Source organism: Ptychodera flava, chromosome 9 (genome assembly GCF_041260155.1).
Source record: "Ptychodera flava strain L36383 chromosome 9, AS_Pfla_20210202, whole genome shotgun sequence".
Lineage (NCBI taxonomy): Eukaryota > Metazoa > Hemichordata > Enteropneusta > Ptychoderidae > Ptychodera > Ptychodera flava.
Genome location: NC_091936.1, coordinates 19,486,154 through 19,505,658, shown reverse-complemented (window position 1 = coordinate 19,505,658; position 19,505 = coordinate 19,486,154). Strand labels below are relative to the sequence as shown.

At 36.8% G+C, this 19,505-nt stretch overlaps 1 protein-coding gene across 3 annotated transcripts in view; it reads right to left on the bottom strand.

The window, feature by feature from the left end:
• Positions 1-536: 536 nt before the first annotated feature.
• LOC139140262 (cullin-2-like) overlaps positions 537-19,505 on the bottom strand; it is a 41,183-nt gene continuing 22,214 nt past the window's right edge. For all 3 annotated transcript variants that reach the window (XM_070709389.1, XM_070709386.1, XM_070709387.1), the window contains 15 exons: positions 18,427-18,537; positions 17,609-17,771; positions 15,060-15,149; positions 14,780-14,814; positions 14,284-14,391; positions 12,039-12,101; positions 11,313-11,441; positions 9,430-9,516; positions 8,943-9,089; positions 6,805-6,882; positions 6,310-6,376; positions 5,678-5,877; positions 4,719-4,817; positions 4,451-4,567; positions 537-3,837 (listed from right to left, as the gene is read on the bottom strand). In XM_070709389.1, coding sequence (XP_070565490.1) covers positions 3,706-3,837; positions 4,451-4,567; positions 4,719-4,817; positions 5,678-5,877; positions 6,310-6,376; positions 6,805-6,882; positions 8,943-9,089; positions 9,430-9,516; positions 11,313-11,441; positions 12,039-12,101; positions 14,284-14,391; positions 14,780-14,814; positions 15,060-15,149; positions 17,609-17,771; positions 18,427-18,537 — 1,626 coding nt within the window. In that variant the 3' untranslated portion in view covers positions 537-3,705. The remainder of the gene's footprint in view (positions 3,838-4,450; positions 4,568-4,718; positions 4,818-5,677; positions 5,878-6,309; positions 6,377-6,804; positions 6,883-8,942; positions 9,090-9,429; positions 9,517-11,312; positions 11,442-12,038; positions 12,102-14,283; positions 14,392-14,779; positions 14,815-15,059; positions 15,150-17,608; positions 17,772-18,426; positions 18,538-19,505) is intronic.

Sequence of the window (19,505 nt, the reverse complement as noted above, 5' to 3'; positions counted from 1 at the left end):
TCTTCTGCAGAATTAATCAACAGGGGTGGTTCCCATGGAAGATTATAATAATATATTGGTAAACCCTTTCTTGGAACATATGTACTAAAACAATAAACATAAAACTGTGCGCAATGAGACCACCATTCAATGCTTCTGAAGTCAATCCACAAATTACTACCACACGTCAAATACCAACTCTGATGTTATTGACTAGGGGATAGACCATTAGATATCCACAGGGGGTGAGAGTCAATGAGCTCATGAACTTTTTTGTGTGTACTCTATAATTTGGCACATTTTCTGGACTTGTCGAAATATGGTCTTTTTTTCATAAATTCCGCTCTTTTTTCCAGTTTCCATTTATGTAAATACCCATTCTTTACAAACGTATCATGGCTACAAATATATTATTTTCTCCCCCTTCTTCCACATTGTTGACCACCCTACCCAGAGATCTAATGGTCAATCTCCACTTTACACTTGCATGACAGTCAGCTGTCACATAACTTTGACTAAAGCATGCTAGAGGAAGAAATGACGCAGAGACAATCCACTACAACCATGGTCTTAAATACAAATTTTTATTATTACCATTTCAATGAAAGCGAGGAAATAAAAATTCCTGTATTAAAGTTACTGAAGCAGCTGATGTCACAAAGATCACTGAAAAAGAAATAAGTCAAATGTACACTTCTAGACAATAAATACCAAGACTCCACCTCCCTGGGTGACAGTGTTTCCAGGCATCAGTTTTGTCCAAACACTGTACACCTCAATTTTCCCAAGATATAGCGGGTATCGGAATCTCATTCAGAGTCAAGCTGAAAAATACTTTGTGCAGGAACAGAGAGCTGGTTGACAAAGGAGCCCGAGTCTGATCCCGAGATTGGCTTTTCATTGTATGGATTGTTTTACAGTTCCCTTTTGCTTCTCAGTCTTCAAAATATGACTGACTGGTGAACCCACCATTTTGAAAACCACAGCGGGTCACATGCTGACTGGCTGATCACTGTGGAGTGCGGGACATCCCCCCAAAACACTGATCCAGTGCAATTTCAGAGTTGTGAAGTTAGGGCTCTAGGGAGGGATGACAAGGATATGATACTAATACAATGTACGGATCAGTTTGCTCCCCTGTCCTCAATCCAAGCTGAAAATAATCCATTTTTCATGTCTTCCATGTCTTTCTTTCTTCAAAGTTGACTTCTGAGAGATTTAATTTTCACAAAGACTCCAATAAGTTTGCTTGGACTATGATGCATGAGTTAATAAAAAATACAAAAAAAACTTCAAAGCCAGTGTTTATTTTAAAAACTTGGCACCACCAATGTTCTTGCATTTCAGATTTCATGCTAAAACTCTCTGCTTCAGCCCATTTTCTTTTTTTGCAGAATTACAATAACAAGAGATCTGACCTGCACTGAAATTTTAAAAGAGCAGTAGCTGTCACTGTTAATAATGATGTCATTATTTTTGTTCTAGTAAAACAACTGCAATCTATTCTTTTTCTTCTTCTCCCTAAAGTCCATTAAAATTCAATGTATCAGTCTTTTTAACACAATGTACATACAAATTACAATGTTGCTGTTGACAAATTAATTCTAACATGGACTAAAATTGTCTACAATAATATTGAATTTACTGTACAATGTGCCTCCTGGACAGATATTCACACTCTTAAACTTTTTCAATACTTTTATGCCCAACAGCTCGTAAGGCTCATTTTTCAGTTTTTACGGTAAAAAATTTTTTCACCATTTCAGTTTCTAGAATATCAACAATTGTATTTTTCCCAATAGAGTTCACATAGAGATAGTGGCCATTTTGAATTTCAAATATCGAGAAATGCAAGGTAGTTTGTTCATCTAGTTAGAACCTAACTTTGAACAGTGACCCTGATCTTTATATTTGATTTGGTAAGAGAATGGTTGAAAGTTTCACAGAGTTAAGTCTTTCATTTTTGAGACACGTACTACCTTCACTCAAATACAGACTTGTGTTGTCAAGTTGAATACTGGGCATTCTGACACAGTTTTGGGAACAGAACAAGAAATCATTGTTTTTCATAATACTGAGAATAAAAATAATGGAAAATGCCTCAAAAGTCAGTGTACATGGATCTTGAATGACTGACACGCGAGTGCAATGACCTTTTGTAACACATAGCAGTACACAGTACCAGTTATTAATGTGATAAACAGTCTAAATGTGGTTTTCTAATTAGTCAACTGTCCGAGGAAGAACATATGCACTAACACATTTGAACAAAGCCTGTGTCCAATCTTTGATGTACTGTCATACAACTTTTAGGGTCAGTCATTCAGTTCATCAAAAGAATCGCCGTGGAAAGTTACCTAAAGACTTCCCAACATCTAAACGCTTGCAACAGAGAATAATCATGACTTTATTGAGTGGTGGCTGGTATCCCTAAAAGATCACTTCATAAGCCGTGAAAAATAATTATTTACTTTACATGCCCTAATAAAATTTCAATGCAGGTCAAAAGAAGAAAGACATTAACCCCCTTCTCATATAAATATCACTCTACCTTAGTACTAGAGTCCCTCTAAACACCCCTGACTGCAAACATTTCTCAATTGTGCGTGTATAAAGACAGCACAAATAGTAAAGGTGATAGTCAATTACATGTCCCTGATGAAAGAAACGGGTGATGATGTAAGCATTGGTAATGAATTCAAACTGGATCAATTGTGTATAGATTGATACGGGAGTGCTCTGCAGGAGATGACTTGTTGCTCCCGAAATGCTTGATGTACAGGCTGCTCCTCTGTTATATTCGTCCTGCTGGTGTATTGATGATTGAAGTCTTTAGATGTTATATCTATGCATCAGATCTTGTGAGTTCATCTGATTTACTTTTCTCTAAGAGTTTGGATTAGTCACTGTTAATTTAATACCAATCTGCTGATGAATTTCTTCCCCGTGTTGTGTTTTGCTGCCTATGTACTCTATGTGAGTCTGCTGATCTAAGCAGCAAAATCATGAAAGTGTTTCAAGTTTGTTGATATCAAAACTGTCTGAAAGTTGAACTCTAGTTTTGAAGTTGGTTGTTGCTGGGTTTGAATTGGCTGTGGGTATGAGTGATGGAGCGTAGGTAGTTATCAGTGTAGTTTGAGAACAAGCAGGGAATCAAAAATTAGGCAGCTGGATGAGATGCTATCTCTCATTTAAGCCTAAATCCAATGTTTTGGGGTATATCTGCAGTGTTTCTCTTGAGATTTAATCTGAATGGTTGTATAGTTCATCCACTTCACATACACCTCTTTTTATAGTGCTTTCAGAGACACTGACAAAGTTACCGATGGACAATTTGCAAGATCACTTGCTAGCAATCCATACTAACGCCCGGGGAAGCTTGGCATGATGCAGAGTGGGAAACGAAGAAAGTGTATTGACATAGCTGAAACCTACATTCACAAAAAAATAAAATATTCAGCAACTGGTACAGATACTTGGGAGTACATGCTGTGGCTAGAGTGTGTCTTTCGACTGTGACTACTGTCTCTCATCTGTCTTTTCTACACAAAGAGGTCAACTCTTTTCTACAGTAATTTCCTTTCTGTCTCGGCAGCTTCCCTGTTTATGATACAAAAAAAACGAAAGCCGGCCAGGTGAGATGTGAAAGTGCCGCGGCAACTACTGTACACAGGTAGGTACAAAAAACCGGGAAGAGAGCCAAATTGGGATAAAAAGCCAGCTTGACTATGCTACATATTTGTATTCATCTGTAGATGTGTTATTTCTTTCAAGATACTGTTTGTCTATGAGGGACTCGATACATTTCTTGATCATGCTAATACTGGGTGAAAACCTGGCCTTCGATTGGCTGATGACCTGTCGAATGAAACAGACACAAAAAGCATATAGTTTAATTATCAGCTTGTCATTGTAATAAGTTGCTTCATGATTATTGACTGCATTACCATACCAGTATCTGACCCACAATAAACATTTTAACATATAATTGTGGACACAATACTATATTATAATCAAATAAAAATGTACGAGATAAGAATATAAATAAATAAGCAAACAATTAAATGTAAATTTGTAGTCAAATGGTAAAGGGAGAAGAATGGTTTCAGATCATTACTGCATCATTTCTGATGAATAAATGCACAGAAATGTTCTCTAAAACAGGACAACAATACCTGACCCACACATGATCCAAGAACTTTCATTATTTCAGTTCAAATACAAATTGTATGCCGAATGACTACAACAAAGTTTATTCATAGAATAATGACCTTTGTAAGCAGCACTGTAATGAGGATTTTAAGTACCAGTACTGAAGCAATTTCATAATTTTTTTACATTTTTCTCTGTAAGCTGAATGTCTTACACTTATGAAAACAAAAATTTCCTCTTTCACTTGTGCGGCGTATTGAATCCCCTTCAGCTTTTATACCAGTCAGTCTTATATAGTTTTTTAACTCCAATTTCTTACCTCTTGTATGAGTGTATTGTGTTTGAGAACTTTCCTAGCTTTCATAATTCTCACAATAGCTGCTTGAAGGTAAAGTTTCCTGTCTTCATCAACGGCATTGTGTGTTTGCTCAACTTCCTATACAGACAGAAAAAAAAAATGGCGAAAAAAGTATTAAAGGAAACTTCATTGCACTGACTTTCACTAAGGTTAATTCTTGGTGGAAATATAAAAGAAGTTTAACCATGTCAAGTCATTTCTGCAAAAAAATTGAACTTGTAATCCTTACCTGTGGAGTTTCTTTCTGAACGGCAGTCGTGATTTTGAACTTGGTTCTCTTATTGGTAAAATCTGTGTTCAGCAGGAAGGTAGACTTCCGGTCATTGCTCTGAAAAAACAAATGCCGTTCATAATTAGCAATGAAGGATTAATTCATATCTATCATTACAAAGATCCAACAATGTACAGCAACCCGTTTTTTGTAAAACTGATACATCAGGATTTGTTCACAACATTAACCCTTATCCTGCAAAGTTTATAATCCACCACAAAGTCAAGTTGGTTGTAACCAGTGAGACATGACATGTCCCATAGGTCATATTTTAACAAAGACTTGAACATTTAAAGGCTCAAGAAAACAGATACATAAACATGGTTTTTCGTGACTAGATCTGCTGAAACATAGCATGCCCAGTAGGTGGAAAAAGTACAGCCAGGTTTTGGTTCAATTCCCTTTTTATTGACTTGGCAGATGGGAAGTAAGGGACCTGGCTGGATTAAGGTTAAAGGTTTTATCTCTTCATGTTTTTGAATTTTTAACTTGAACCACATCAAATGAATACAGAGGGTGTTTGGATCAACATCACTTGGGATATGGAAGGGTTATTGATGCCTATACAGGCTGTCAGTGTGGTGTATCAAATCTACCAAAGCAAGACACTGGGTATACTAACATTATGTTTGTAACGAACCCTTTTTATGGTGTTGTTCCTACGATTTAGGACCATAGGTACATGTACTGTACTTTGTTTTGGTACAACTGAGACATATCCTCTGTCATCTAAAACAATCCGTCTGCTACCCTGACAGGAAACTGCAATGGGTGTCACCAGTGAGAGCTGTAAAATTTGCTGGCTCACTGCCCTTAACAAAAAGTTTTTCTCTATCCAAACAACATCAACAAAGTGAAAAACATGCTAAATAGAATCCAAACAGTTGATTTTATTGGAATTAAACAATTATTCTTACCTCTCCTTCTCTGTTAAGTATCTTAACATCGACTAGTGACTGAAGTGTCTTGGTGAGTTCCTTTTCATTGATTTGGGTCGTGTCTAACAGTTCCTTGAACGTCATACAATCACAGTTGTTATAAAGCAATAACACTGCCATCTGAAACGTTGTCACCGTCACTATGTATGGTTTCTTGAGGTATGAAAATTTCAGTTCACCTACAGTGTTGGAGACAAAATGTGTGCATGGTTTATAGCTTTCTGAAGGACATTGTATCCAATCCTGTGTGATCAACTTTTGAATGCAATATTGTTTCTGTACAACTGATACAAAAGCTGCTATGGGGATATGTCAGACAAATGGCATATGTTGTCTGTCTGACTTTCAGACTTTTCCATGTTTCAAATTGTCTTCTAAAAATAAATGCACTATCAATAACTGATTCGACAGAAGGCAATAAAATCTCCAAATGAATAATTCTATCCAGCTGTCGAAAAACATCATCATTGATCACTTTCTCTGGTTTTTACATCCCCACTGCCCTTTACAGGAGTCATAAAAATCTAAAAAAGTATTCAGTTTGAGAATTTCATATTGATGTTGCACACGAATCTCAGCTCAGAAGTTGCAGCAATTTTCACCCAGCTTACCTGAACACAAATGATGAAGCCATGTTAGTTTCCTGCCATTGAAACTGTTGTTGTAAAATAATTCGAACTGTATGGGAAAGACAAAAAGAGAGATTTTGTTGTGAAGAATGCTGGAAAATGTTAAAAAGACTTGTTACTCCCGTTTAAAGATAACTATGTATTATACAGGTAAGATTGTTTCAATAACATCTGGGAAACATTTGTTCATGCGTCATTTCATAGTAGGTTACTGTACTAGTTTTATAACTACTGAGAATTTACCATTAATTTAACTTATTCTTAAAGTGAGACAGAAAAATTTCCCTGTTACTCTTCATGTTTGGGGATTAACCTGTTCACCCCAATGCCCTGTAAACAAGTCCACACTCACCATTTATAACTATGAGTTTGGGCTAAACCATGGTGGTGAAAGGGTTAACCTACAATTACAAAAGACAAATTGATGCTGCAAGAGGCTTCAGATCAGAGAAAAGCAAAAACGCAAAGTTTGCCTACCTCCCTGACGCTCTTCTCCAACTCTTGTGGTATTGCAAATGGTGTTAAAGCTGACTGACCAAGTGGCCATGCACCAGCCTAAAATCAAACATCATACTTATGAATTTCACCAACATGATCAAACATTTGACAACGGCAAGTTTACAGGAATTTCTAGATGCATGTATTATGAATTTGATAAGGTTGCAGGGACTTGGTAAATACTATTAAAGACCTATTACATAAGAAGGAACTGTGATTGATTACTAAATAGACAGACAGCTATTCTATCTCTTACAAACCAATGATGAATTGTAAAATACTAGACACAAAACCGTCATTTTTCACTAGATATTAGCACCACTATGCCTGGAATCTTCCGAACTCTGACAGCCAGGTTTGGAATTTATGAAAATTTATGTGAATCCCGTGCCATTCTCCCTTTACCAGAATACGTACCAGTAACATTTATAATTTTGCATCAAAGATATCGTCCTTGAGGAAATGATGTGAGTCATTCCACAGTAAAGTGCAACCACTTTGTGACAATAAGGTCAAAAATTAAATTTATTAATCTGAATCTAAAAGTTGAGTGGGTGGACAGTACTACAGGTGTGTCATCTAAAAATATTTTTTTTAAGATAAATAATTTCTTTGTTTAAGAAGAAGGGCAAATTGTCGCGGCAACAGTAACGCGTGTAACATGGACAGACATGACATTGTATTGTATTTGATCACATGTATCCCATTATCATCCCTGTGCCAAGTTTGAAAGAAACCCATTAGTCTACAAGAACTAGAAACACACTTCAGAAGATGTTTTAATCTTAATATTATCAGAAGAGGAGGATATCTGATGCAACGTTATGGCAACTGGCAACGTATGTAACATATACAGACACTGGATTGGCTTTATACACAAATTGTGTGTGTTCCATTCTGAATAAAAGTACTTGATTGATTTATATACATGTATGTATATGTCATGACGAAGTTAAATACCTCAGAATTATGATGTGAATTGTTATAAATTGGCTCTGTGGATAACCATATCGACAACAGAGGGAAGACCCCTGTATTGTCTATGGGAAAACGTATGTAACATTGGACACACATCATCAGTTCTGTCCAATTCGTTCATAAACGATATGGGCATCTAAGGTGCATCGATAGTTGTAAAGAAAGCTTTCAGTAACTTTCTGATACAGATAGAATTGTCACACTAAAAAACAAATTAACATTATTCTATCCAGTATTTAATTAAACTACAATTACTTCCACGCGTGTAACACCGGTAACGCGTGTAACAAAGAGGACACACATCCTGCCATTCAGGTGCTCTCTGTAATGGTGGCCATCGGTTTATATTCAATTGCGCCATAAAACATGAACTTTAGGGCACTCTCAAATGACAAAATTTCAGCAATGTATACCAAAAGAATTTTTTTTAAATCTTGATTTTGGAAATGAGTTAACACGTGTAACATGTGGACACACTCCTTCCAGAAATATTTTTAACTGCAAGAGAACCCAAGCTTCAATAAAGACAGAATAAAGAATGTTACATAGTGGAAGATTTCATTGTTAGTCAAATGTATGAGTGGTTTGTTGCAGCTTACAGCCTTCACTATATTTATTGTTCTCATATTATCAATTCGCATAGAGTTGGACAGACATTGTTACACGCGTTAGCAATATTTTTGGGCATAATATTTGGCCCTTTCCTAGTGCTTTTTTTCTAAGAATAAATTTAGTTCGTAATTGCTTATAATACATTACTACTTTGCATTTGAAATCAATTCAAATGGTATAAATATTGTAAATATCCCTTCCTAATGTTACAGGGGTACAAAATGTCACAAAATGGTGAGCAAATAGAGGCCATATTTACAAAGATAAAAATCTATAATTTTTGTTGAGCTGGACATACAGCTTTAATATTATTTTTTATATATGTTCATATGTAGTACTTACTAAAAATAATAACATTCTGTGTGAATGCTGTTATCATTGAAAAAGCTAGAGCTCCAAAATTGGGAATGTCAAATGTTGCGCTTTACTGTGGAAAGACTCATGTATCAATGACACTTAGCGGACAAAATAATCAGCATCATCGTCCTTATAAATGATGAAGAAAAGTACTGAAGACAGACACTTACCTGAAGTACATAGATAGATAAGCTAATTCCTAGGTCTACCTCCTTTTCCTTGAGAAAATTACTAAATTTATTGTTGAGGTCACTACTAACACTCATATCTGTAAACATCCTATGAAGTTTATTGGTAAATTCGTAGCCACAGGCTTGCTGTAAGGAAACAGAAAAACAAAGCGTATTAAAAACTATGTTCCTTTTTTCAGCACTATTGGCTGCAGCATCAAAAAGCAAGAAGTAGGAGTCGAATTCTGCTTTTTACACTTGTTATAGCAAAAAGGTCAACATATTACCGAACTCTTTGATGAACAATTGTGTGATATCAGTGAAAATATGAACTGTATCAGTAACAGTGATAGTTGAAAGTTTGGTGAATATAATCACGCTTTACTGACTTCCGTCCAGATTGTATATTGTTGACGCTAAAACATCACTTGTTTACACACTGCTGCAATACTGTTTTACGACAGTCTTTCAGTTTCACTATACTGACCTTTAGCCTGTTAATCATTCCTTCCTCAGCGTCCATTGACATAGACAAGCCATGGATCAACCTTTTGGCCAACATTCGGGAGTAAAACTAGCAGAGCAATAGAAATACAAACACTGACATCAGTGTCTTTCATCATGTGTTCAATGACTGGCATAACAAGTGATGTCACACTTTTATTTAAAACAGGCACTGTAAAAGGATTGATTTGCGATTAAAATTTTCTGACTGCAAAATTGGGATCAAATAATTCTTATCTGACAAATCAACTTTTTATTTTACAACATTATTGGGAATGCCTTGATCAACAAAAATAAAAGTTCTCAGGTAGGGGTTTTGGTAACTTTTGAGGCATTCAGGTATCGCATTAGTTTCTAACTCATTATCAACAACTGTAGGAGAAAATAGACACCATGCACTGATGAAAATGATCTGCTTGCGATTCCAAAATACTACAGATGTCACAAGATATTGGATGAGATATGTCAGGGTGAGTGGGGACACTCCTTTCATTCAACTTGCTTTTTCTAGAAGTCAACACAGAAATTGAAGTAGCAATTGACATTCTAAAGCCTATATCACAGGAAAATATGACATTACATGGGTTCTATCTTGACTTCCTGTATTACTAAACATGAACAAGCGACCTAACGGCCGATATAGCTTCGCTGTGTTTATGTAGAGAATATCTATTTTTGACACATGTTGATAAAGAAGGTGGAAATCTTTGATAGCTCAATTCAGTGGCCCGTAAAAAGTGGCTAAAATAGCTGCAAAAACACACAATTGAAGATTTCATCAAACTTTTGAATATATCAGATCAGATCATCCCTAAGAACATGTCAAGCAAAGATATCTGACGAGTAGTTTTTTGAGAATAAAATTTTCTGACCAAAATGGCAACAATTGGCCCCAAAAATAAAAATTGCAGATTTCATCACAATTTCAAAAGATCAAATTTAGTTCATCTATAGGAACCTGCATATCAAATTTCAAAGCTATCAGACCAGTACTTTTCGAGAAACACATTTTTTGACCAAAAATGGAAAAATTGCCCCAATTGCACAAATACGAAATTGCAGATTTCCTCATTATTTCAATAAATGTCATTTAATTCATCTATTGGAACCTATATACCAAATTCCAAAGGTATCAGATAAGACAAGTAGTTTTGGAAATATACATTTTTTGACCAAAAATGGCCCCAAAAATACAAAATTACAGATTTCATCAGAAATTCAATATATTACTTAGTTCATCTATAGAAACCTGTATACTAAATTTCAAAAATATCAGACCAGCACTTTTTGAAAAATACATTTTTTGACCAAAAATGGCAAAAATTGCCTTAAAAGTGCAAATTTGCATATTTCTGCACAATTTGAACAAATCTCAAATATATCATCCCTAGGGACATATGTACCAAATATCAAAGCTATCTGACTGGTAGTTTTGAAGAAGAAGATTTTTAAAGATTTTTTTACCAAAAATGACAAAAATTGCCGTAAAAATACAAATATGCAAATTTCACCATGATTTGAACAAATCTGACTGAAGTCAGCCTAAGTAAAACTGCATATCAAATTTCAAAGCAATCGGACTTGCGGTTTCAGAGGAGAAGGCAATTGTTGACGGACGACGACGGAAAATCAACCTATTTGATAAGCTCCGCGTTGCTGACAGCAGAGCTAAAAATCTCAAATATTTTCAAGGTAATGTTAGTTTCAGGCATGTGCCAACAGGCACACGAAAACAATATTTGAAAGTTTTGATTCCAGTTCTAGCAAGGTATTAAAAAGTACAATTTGTCAGGTGTTTTTGAGGAGCTTCAACATCTGAAACAGAAAGGCAGATTGTGGCAAACCAGCCAAACTATGCTTACATACCTTTTGGAAGATGTCTTTATCATCAATGTATTTGAAGACTATAATAGACTGTGATAGTTTGTCATCAACCTCAGATTCACTGATTCCCTTGGAACTTTTCTTGAGTAGTGAGTCACAATACTTGGCTATCTGTGAGGAAAAAGAAAGGAAAAAAACAATCTGAGTATTGTAGAGTCCTTTGTAATGTCTGACAATGTCACCTGGTATGGCAATGATATGTTGATTGATGGACGTAAACTTGATGCTGTGCTTTCTTCAAGTGAATGTTTCATTTCAGCCACTGATAAATTGTTTTATTATTAATTATGTCTACTCAGACAGTAACCTTTAACAATGCCACCATTGGAAAACATGACAGGTATTACGCTTTCTGTGTAGTCTTTCCTCCATAACACATAAGTCTATTCTCACTGTTTCAGCAGTGAAAGTTAATCCATTTACTTGGGCAATGGTCAGACACTCGGCACAAATTTTAATCCGACCAAACATAACATTTCAGAACCCATGAAAATTCACAATTGACACTTGCTGAAATTTTAATTAAATCTGATGTGTGCTCCGAGTACTGATTTTAAGAACACATGCAACCTAGGTAATGTAAATGCACTTCTATATATCTAGTAGCTTACATGAAGACTTCTGCAGACACTCCTCACTGGGTTCATATCTGCCATTTGAAAATGAAATGCTAAAAACAATTACAAATTAAGATATGATTTATCATACCAGCTCCGGAGCTTTGCATACATGTCTTTGGGAAGGCTTCCAATTGACGACTGCTGTCAATGCCTGAAATGACAAAATTAAGATGAACATGTAGTATTAGAGTTGATCCTAGGCACTGAAAGACCCGGTTAGACAGTGTCTTGTTTTGTACAATTTATGCTTTACTGTTTATCTTAACTTTTTTCCTCCTAAAATTCCATTTGATGTTACTATAGTTACAAGCACATGAACATAAAATCTTAAATTTGATAACAACACAATTTTTTTCAACTTGGCAACTAGTCATATAGTTGACATAGCAATGTCCATATGGAGGTATGTAAGGGTAGCTCAAACCCCCAACTGGGACCGCCAACTGGGACTCCCAGTTGGCTTAAAATGCACTCTGGGACCGGTCCCAGTTCACTTCTGGGACCGGTCCCAGAAGCGAACTGGGACCGGTCCCAGTTGGCCTCTAGGACTGGTCCCAGAAGTGAACTGGGACCAGTCCCAGAAGCGTACTTGCTCGACGTAACTGGGACCATTATGATTGCGGGGAAACACACTTGTATCAAATGAACTGTACCATGGCGGTAAGGTACCTCCATGCTGTAATGACGAAACCATAATATTAATGGGAAAGAAGTTTCCCATCCCACTATATGCCTTTTGTAGCAATTGTATGCACTTGTTTTATTCATATTCTCTGTACTGTTGTGAAAATTATGTATGTTTTTTGTGTGGGAAAGCTAACATCTCCCAGTTTCATTCAAGGACAGTCAGGTCTCATTTCAATTCTGGGACTCGTAGCTCCATAGAGCTATGACAGACATACAGACTGAAATAGAAAACACTGAGACAGCATATACTACATATAGCTACTAGCTGTCAATGAAGTTTTGAAGCAGTGCATGTTGTTGACTTGTATATTCAAAACCCTTTGTCTTAAAATGTAATGGGACTATTATCACCTCATTGATGTCTATTTTTTCCTCGCATAACAATGAAATGATTCTGCTGTAACAGCACATGCATGCACTAATGGTTGCCCCTCTCCTATTTGTGTCTATCTGTTCAGAAATATAACTAGGTCCAAATTAAGATATCAGTCATATACTGCAAGTGAATTGCAATTCTATTAAAACACAGCGGGTTTTCATTAAAGGTTTTGCTTGCTGTTTTTAATGTAATGAAAGCCTTGATGAGTTAATTGCTAGTCTTGCACAGGTATTTTCATCTCCTTTTTCATCTGATTCAGTACACAGTCTCTCTATCAACGTGATCCGTGCAGTAAGATTTCAACACACACCATAGCACAGGACTAATTACTAGTTCTAAGAATGAGTACATCGCAGTAAGGCCAAAGTAATCAAATTCTTTGTTTAGCGCGCCCACTCAAATGTTTCGAAACATGAGCCGGAAGGCAGTACTAAAACACATACAAGAAAATCAAAACACACCTTATATTTTCTTGATTATTTCCATGTAACAACATAAGTGTCTATACAAAAATCATCAGAAACTTCCTTTCATCGTGATCATCATAAGTTATACCACAAGATGTGAAATTTTGTAAACAGGAAAGCTCAGTAAAATCCTATTCAAACCATTGGCAGTAGAAAAAACCCAGTATGTGCACACAGACAAAACAAAGAATTAAATTACTTTGGCCTTTAATAGTTGGGTTCTATTAAATGTCGCGTATACCTACGATTATGGCAGAGTAAAAAGATGAAAACATTAACAGATTGTTAGTATTAAGTACCAGTAACTGGGTTTTTTCATAGTGGTCCCAGTTTACAAATTGGATGTGTCCCTGAAGTGTACTGGAACTGATCCTGGAGGCCAACTAGGACCGCGGCCGTGGTCCTAGAGTTAATTTTGAAGCCAACTGGGACTGGTCCTGGAAGCAAACTGGGACCGGTCCCAGAGGCCAACTGGGACCAGTCCCAGTTCGCTTCTGGGACCGGTCCCAGAAGCGAACTGGGACCGGTCCCAGAAGCGAACTGGGACCGGTCCCAGAAGTGAACTGGGACCGGTCCCAGAAGTGAACTGGGACCGGTCCCAGAGTGCATTTTAAGCCAACTGGGAGTCCCAGTTGGCGGTCCCAGTTAGGGGTTTGAGCTACCCTTACATACCTGCCATATGCAAGCAAATCGGTGAATTATTTGTACACACTGAACATACACAATTCAAACTCTCAATGTCAGAGGATTCTGTATGAAATGATTTCCTGTAAGTAGATCTATAGTTTGAAATGACTTACTTTATCGAGAGCACTGGTAAAAGCCTGGTCACCAGCCAGAACATTCTGTATGAGTTTAGAAAATTTAGTGTGTACATCTAACACTGACTCTACGAACTGCGGCGGAACCTGAAATGATAGTGAGAATAATATGTACACTTGTAAGCTTTTAATAGATGGATTGCGCATGGTACTTGACACAGGAATATGTTTTCATCATATTACCTTATGTGTATGTGTGAGTTTGTGTGTGTGTGTGCGCGCGTGCGCGCATGCACAAATGATAAGGAGTGAGTGTTTGTGTAAATATGTGTGAGTTGTATGGAGAGATATTTATTCTGACCTTTCATTGGATATTAAATGTATGAGAATTTTTTTGACCAAACGACATGTCTCATGAACTACCAACATTACCTTCTCTGACAAAGTGTATGTACCTCTATGTTCTGGAAATGTTATAAACTTTCTCAACTATATACTAACTATATACTAACTCAAGTCACAAAGGACTACTTACATTATCTCCTCTCAGATTGCAAATTGCTTCAAGTCCTGCAAAAAAACAATGGGTAGTAATTTGGGTAATACTCTAGAGTTAAATGTGAACAAACTTTAACAGCACTACATCCTTGTAAAATCACTTCTTAGAGGTGTCCGTATAACAGTACTTGCACGCACTGGAGTACTTTAGGAAATATTTGTTTTACTCAAGTTTGGTGATAGAGGTCACAAATCTTTCAGGAGACAGAGAAATCACAATTATGCAACATCATTTGGAATTGTGAGTTGAGACTTACCTGTATCTTTGATGTGTTTCTCTAATTCCTGAATCATTTCTCCTAACCCACTCTGAATGGGTTGTAATAATTTAAACAGCCTTTGCATATCTGCAAGGAAAAAAACAAAGGCATGTCACAGTCATTAACCAGAAACCTTCTCTTGTAAATTGTAAATCACTATGAGCAATGAACATGTGAAACTACATTTAGAACAGAGGTCAGTGGTCTTTGGATTATCAAACTGAATATTTCCATACTACCTTGAGGAAGTTTTGTCAAGGTCAATATTGGGTTAAACCCTGAATTCATATGCACCACAATGCAAACAAAACCATGTGCAGAAACCACATGTAGATACCGGTAGAACTATGTGTGTTCCTATGCACGTATTTATCCATAGACCCTCGAGAAAAACGGGACAGGCAACTGCTGAGGTTTCTTTGTGCGATCTATCTTGGAATATATTAAAGTTTATTTACCAAGCGGTCCCCGCCCGGCGGTGGCAGTCCCCGGGTTGGTGGGTACCCATGCTTGTTACCCAAGTTTGAAAAGTACCCCCTTTCCAAGAATATTTCTGAGAAAACCCCCTATTTGTGGCAAATCTGGGAGAAATTAGCTGTAAAAAACATACCCTTATTTTCGAAATCTAGGAGGTTAGTATGTTGACTTCCAGGGTTGACCCTGGAGGTTGACTTTGTATACATGTACATACATCACAAATGTTTGTCCTCACCTGATTTTAGTCACATTCATACACAATCATCTAGAGTGAGACTAGACCAGATTTAGTGTCCTAGGGAGATTATGAAAGGACTACCCCTAATCTCGGAGGTTACTGTGAAAAAGTACCCCTTTTTCTCGATTTAACGGACCTAGAATCTCCGAGATGACTGAACAAAAACACCCCCTTTTCCGAGAATTTGGTAACGCGCATGGGTACCCACCAACCCAGGGACTGCCACCACCGGGGGTCCCCGACAACAATACTTCGTACTTAACACTGAATCTCATTAACGATCAAACTGACGTTCTGAATATGTACACTTTGCTCTTGCATGGGACGTTCCGAGTAATGACACGGAGAATTTGAGGGTTTTTGATACTAGTCATAGTGAATGTTCTGGTAACGATGAAGATCACATTTTGGATTCTAGCCGAAGCCAACGGGAAAAAACAGACGGTAAAAACAGTGTACATTTAGCCATAGACGCTGCAGAAAACTCTTGCTAGGTATCGACAATATAAGTTTACATTCCCTGCCATAAAAATCTCCGATAACAACAAACATTTACAAGTTAGACAGCTTTACACTTCCCCAGTCCTGCGAAACGAAAATCTGACCTTTATTTCATCTGTCACGCAACATTTGACGAAAATCAGGGAACATAAAAAATGACTACTCCATCGGAGCTCAAATACACGACCTCTAACATTTTGGTACTGTTTTAGCCTAAAGAAACACCAAAGTTCGGATAAGCTACACATGTGTACATCCGCAAGGTACTAGAAAATATATTTGTAACACTGACTTTCGCTGTCAGGAGAAACTTTGCGATAAATCGGGACTCTCCAACGGTAGGTGAAGTCAGAAGCGGTAAGGTAGACATGCATTTACACAAAGCTGAACGCTGTCCTCGTAAATTTGGCCGTTCTGTTTTCAAACAACAACATTCAAGTAGTTAACATACATACTTTACCGAATCATGGAGCACTCCTCGCACAGAAAATATTCCGAGGGTTAAAAAACTGCAAAAACGAGGGAAAATTCGGAGATACACGGACCATTGCGGAATGTAAACAACTCAGTGATGTCAACTGCTGTCAAGTCTGGAACTGCAGCGGTATGTGTTTCGAATTTCTATTCGAAACTTTGTCACTTTACAGCAACATACTAACTCCCTGCAGACTTCTAGTTGCATCGAATCTCGCTACAAATATGGAAAAAGTACTTTAAAACCATTTGCACGAATTCTTCTCAAAATATTTGTAACACTTTTCTTTCTAAAAATGGACTTGCGGGTAATCCGGGATAACTTGTAATCTGAAAATATTATTACCGTATACCCGCATGCACGTGTCTATGAACCGGACGTCGTGCAGTCGATCGGGTCCAGCTTCATTCCGTCAGCGACCCATTAACACCTTAATTATTCCAAGATAGATCGCACGCTGCTAATCCCATAGACCCTTTGTTCTCTAGCGCAGTTGCCTGTCCCGTTTTTCTCGAGGGTCTATGGTTTATCCATGCGTATCTGTTTGTACTGCTATGAGTATGACATACTGTTGTGAGTGTTTTCCAGAGAACACTGAAGTATTGACAGAGCACCATTTTATTCAAAAGAAGGCCAATTGGCTGAGTATTCTTGAATATTATCTGAATAGTAATGTTTCATAAAAAATATTGAAGATTAGTGAATCAGTCGTTCTAAATTCCAGCCAAATCCCTGCAATAGATCTTTACTTGTTTTAGTAATGTACTCATGAAATTCTCCACAAGAGATTAGTAGCATGTACAGCAATTTGTCAGAGCATTTTGTCAAAATGCTGATGCAGTTCTTTTTCCTCACCTTCTTTTTTTTCTTTCCTGACGATTTCTTTGCATTCATTGTGCAAAAAGAGCAAGTGTTCAGCCACCATCTTCTGCTGGCATTCGTTCGTAACTCTGTTGTAAGAACTAGGATGTAAAAATTTCCTACTGCGTAAATTTTCTTCAGATAATCGATGCAGCACCTGGTGAGAGAGAAGAGGTATGAGATTCATTCTTTTAGGTCACAGACAATGTTTCACCATTTCCATGACATGCTATGAACATACCTGTAAAGGATGGAAGTACGGGAGGATATTACATGATTTCATGAATTCAGAACAGGACACATTTCAAAAATATTTTACACAGACTGACAACAAAATTACAGGAGAACAGTACTTTCCTGGTACCGGTATGTTTCATTGTATGCTCTGACTACCACACACACATGCATTCACACACATACACATGTGCACACACATACACACACACACACACACACACACACACAAAGAAAATGCTACTGAATTATTTTACATGATTATCATGTTTGATCAATATTTACAGCAAGAAAACACCCATCATGTATACATTATGGGAAATTGTTCACTCAAAGGTAACAATATGGAAATATCAGTTGTACAGAGCTCAAATATTTTGATGTGTTATATGATGTGTTGTCTTGAAGTGGTATGCGTCAGCCTATTTGTCTAGTTTTGTTGTAGAGACCTAATGCTAGAACACAAAATGGAGCACCACTCTAAAATAAAGACTGTAAAAGCATATCATATATAATAGGTGCATAGGAAGGATAAGCCAGACTGTTCAATGATGTTACATAATGGTACATTTCCATACCTTTTCCATGTATTGTGAGCAGTCATTCTCATCAAGGAGTTTAGCGGCTTCCGCTCTGTAATAGTCCCCAGTCTCCTGAAGAAACGGCACTTCAAACAAATCCTGGTACAGCTGATGAACAAAATGAGCAAGAGGAATATACAGTTATAGCAGCATGCTAATTACACCCTTATTTGTCTAAAGAAATCATTAAAACTATGCAAATATTCTTTGAAATATTTCATTGCAACAGAATGTTCCTGGAACAGCAACGTACAAGGAAATGTCCCTGAATAACAACGATTAGTACCATATTTCAATCGGTGGTCTTTTCAACTCTTGTTGCAAAAATCAGTCTGCCCCACTCTAAAGATGGAACCAACCAAAGCGTCTTTCAACACCACTCTTGAATTATTTTTTTTAAAAAGCATACATAATGTTAAATAATACAGCACTCTACTTCACTATTCACTAATGTTGTGGCATATGAAGAATTTTATGTTTCTTTTTATTATCTAAAATATTTTGGTTAATTTCAGCATAGGGTTTAAAGTTTCACCTCTTCCAGTTAGTGTACTACATACAAACATATTAATGTTTCGCAATTTTTTTGGAAAAAGATTAAAAGTGGCGGTTGCCTGGAACTTCTGATAACTTTTTTACTATGTTTGTTCTTTATGTCAATTGAAAGGTCTTGTTCTTCTCCCCAAAGCATTGTTGAAATACCTACTGTACAGCCTGTCAGCAAAGTGTCTTTGTGTAAAAAGTGCTGTTATTGTCTAAATTTGAATTCCATTCTAGACCAAAATTCACCTATCAACAATAACAATGCAGTCTACATATGTACAGGCTGAGTTGACAAGGTGACTACTGTGTAACTCAATATGTTTTGGGGAGTAGAACAAGAAACTGAAGTTGACATCAAAATGAACAATAGTGAAAAAAAATCATCGTCTAATTCCTTTATTACTGGATGTATATAAAATAGTGACAATGTCACTGTTTGCTCCCATATAGTTATCAAAACAAGCCAACAATTGTAATTGTATGAAACATGGACATACCAGTCCATACAGACAGACAGACATGCACAGACTGGC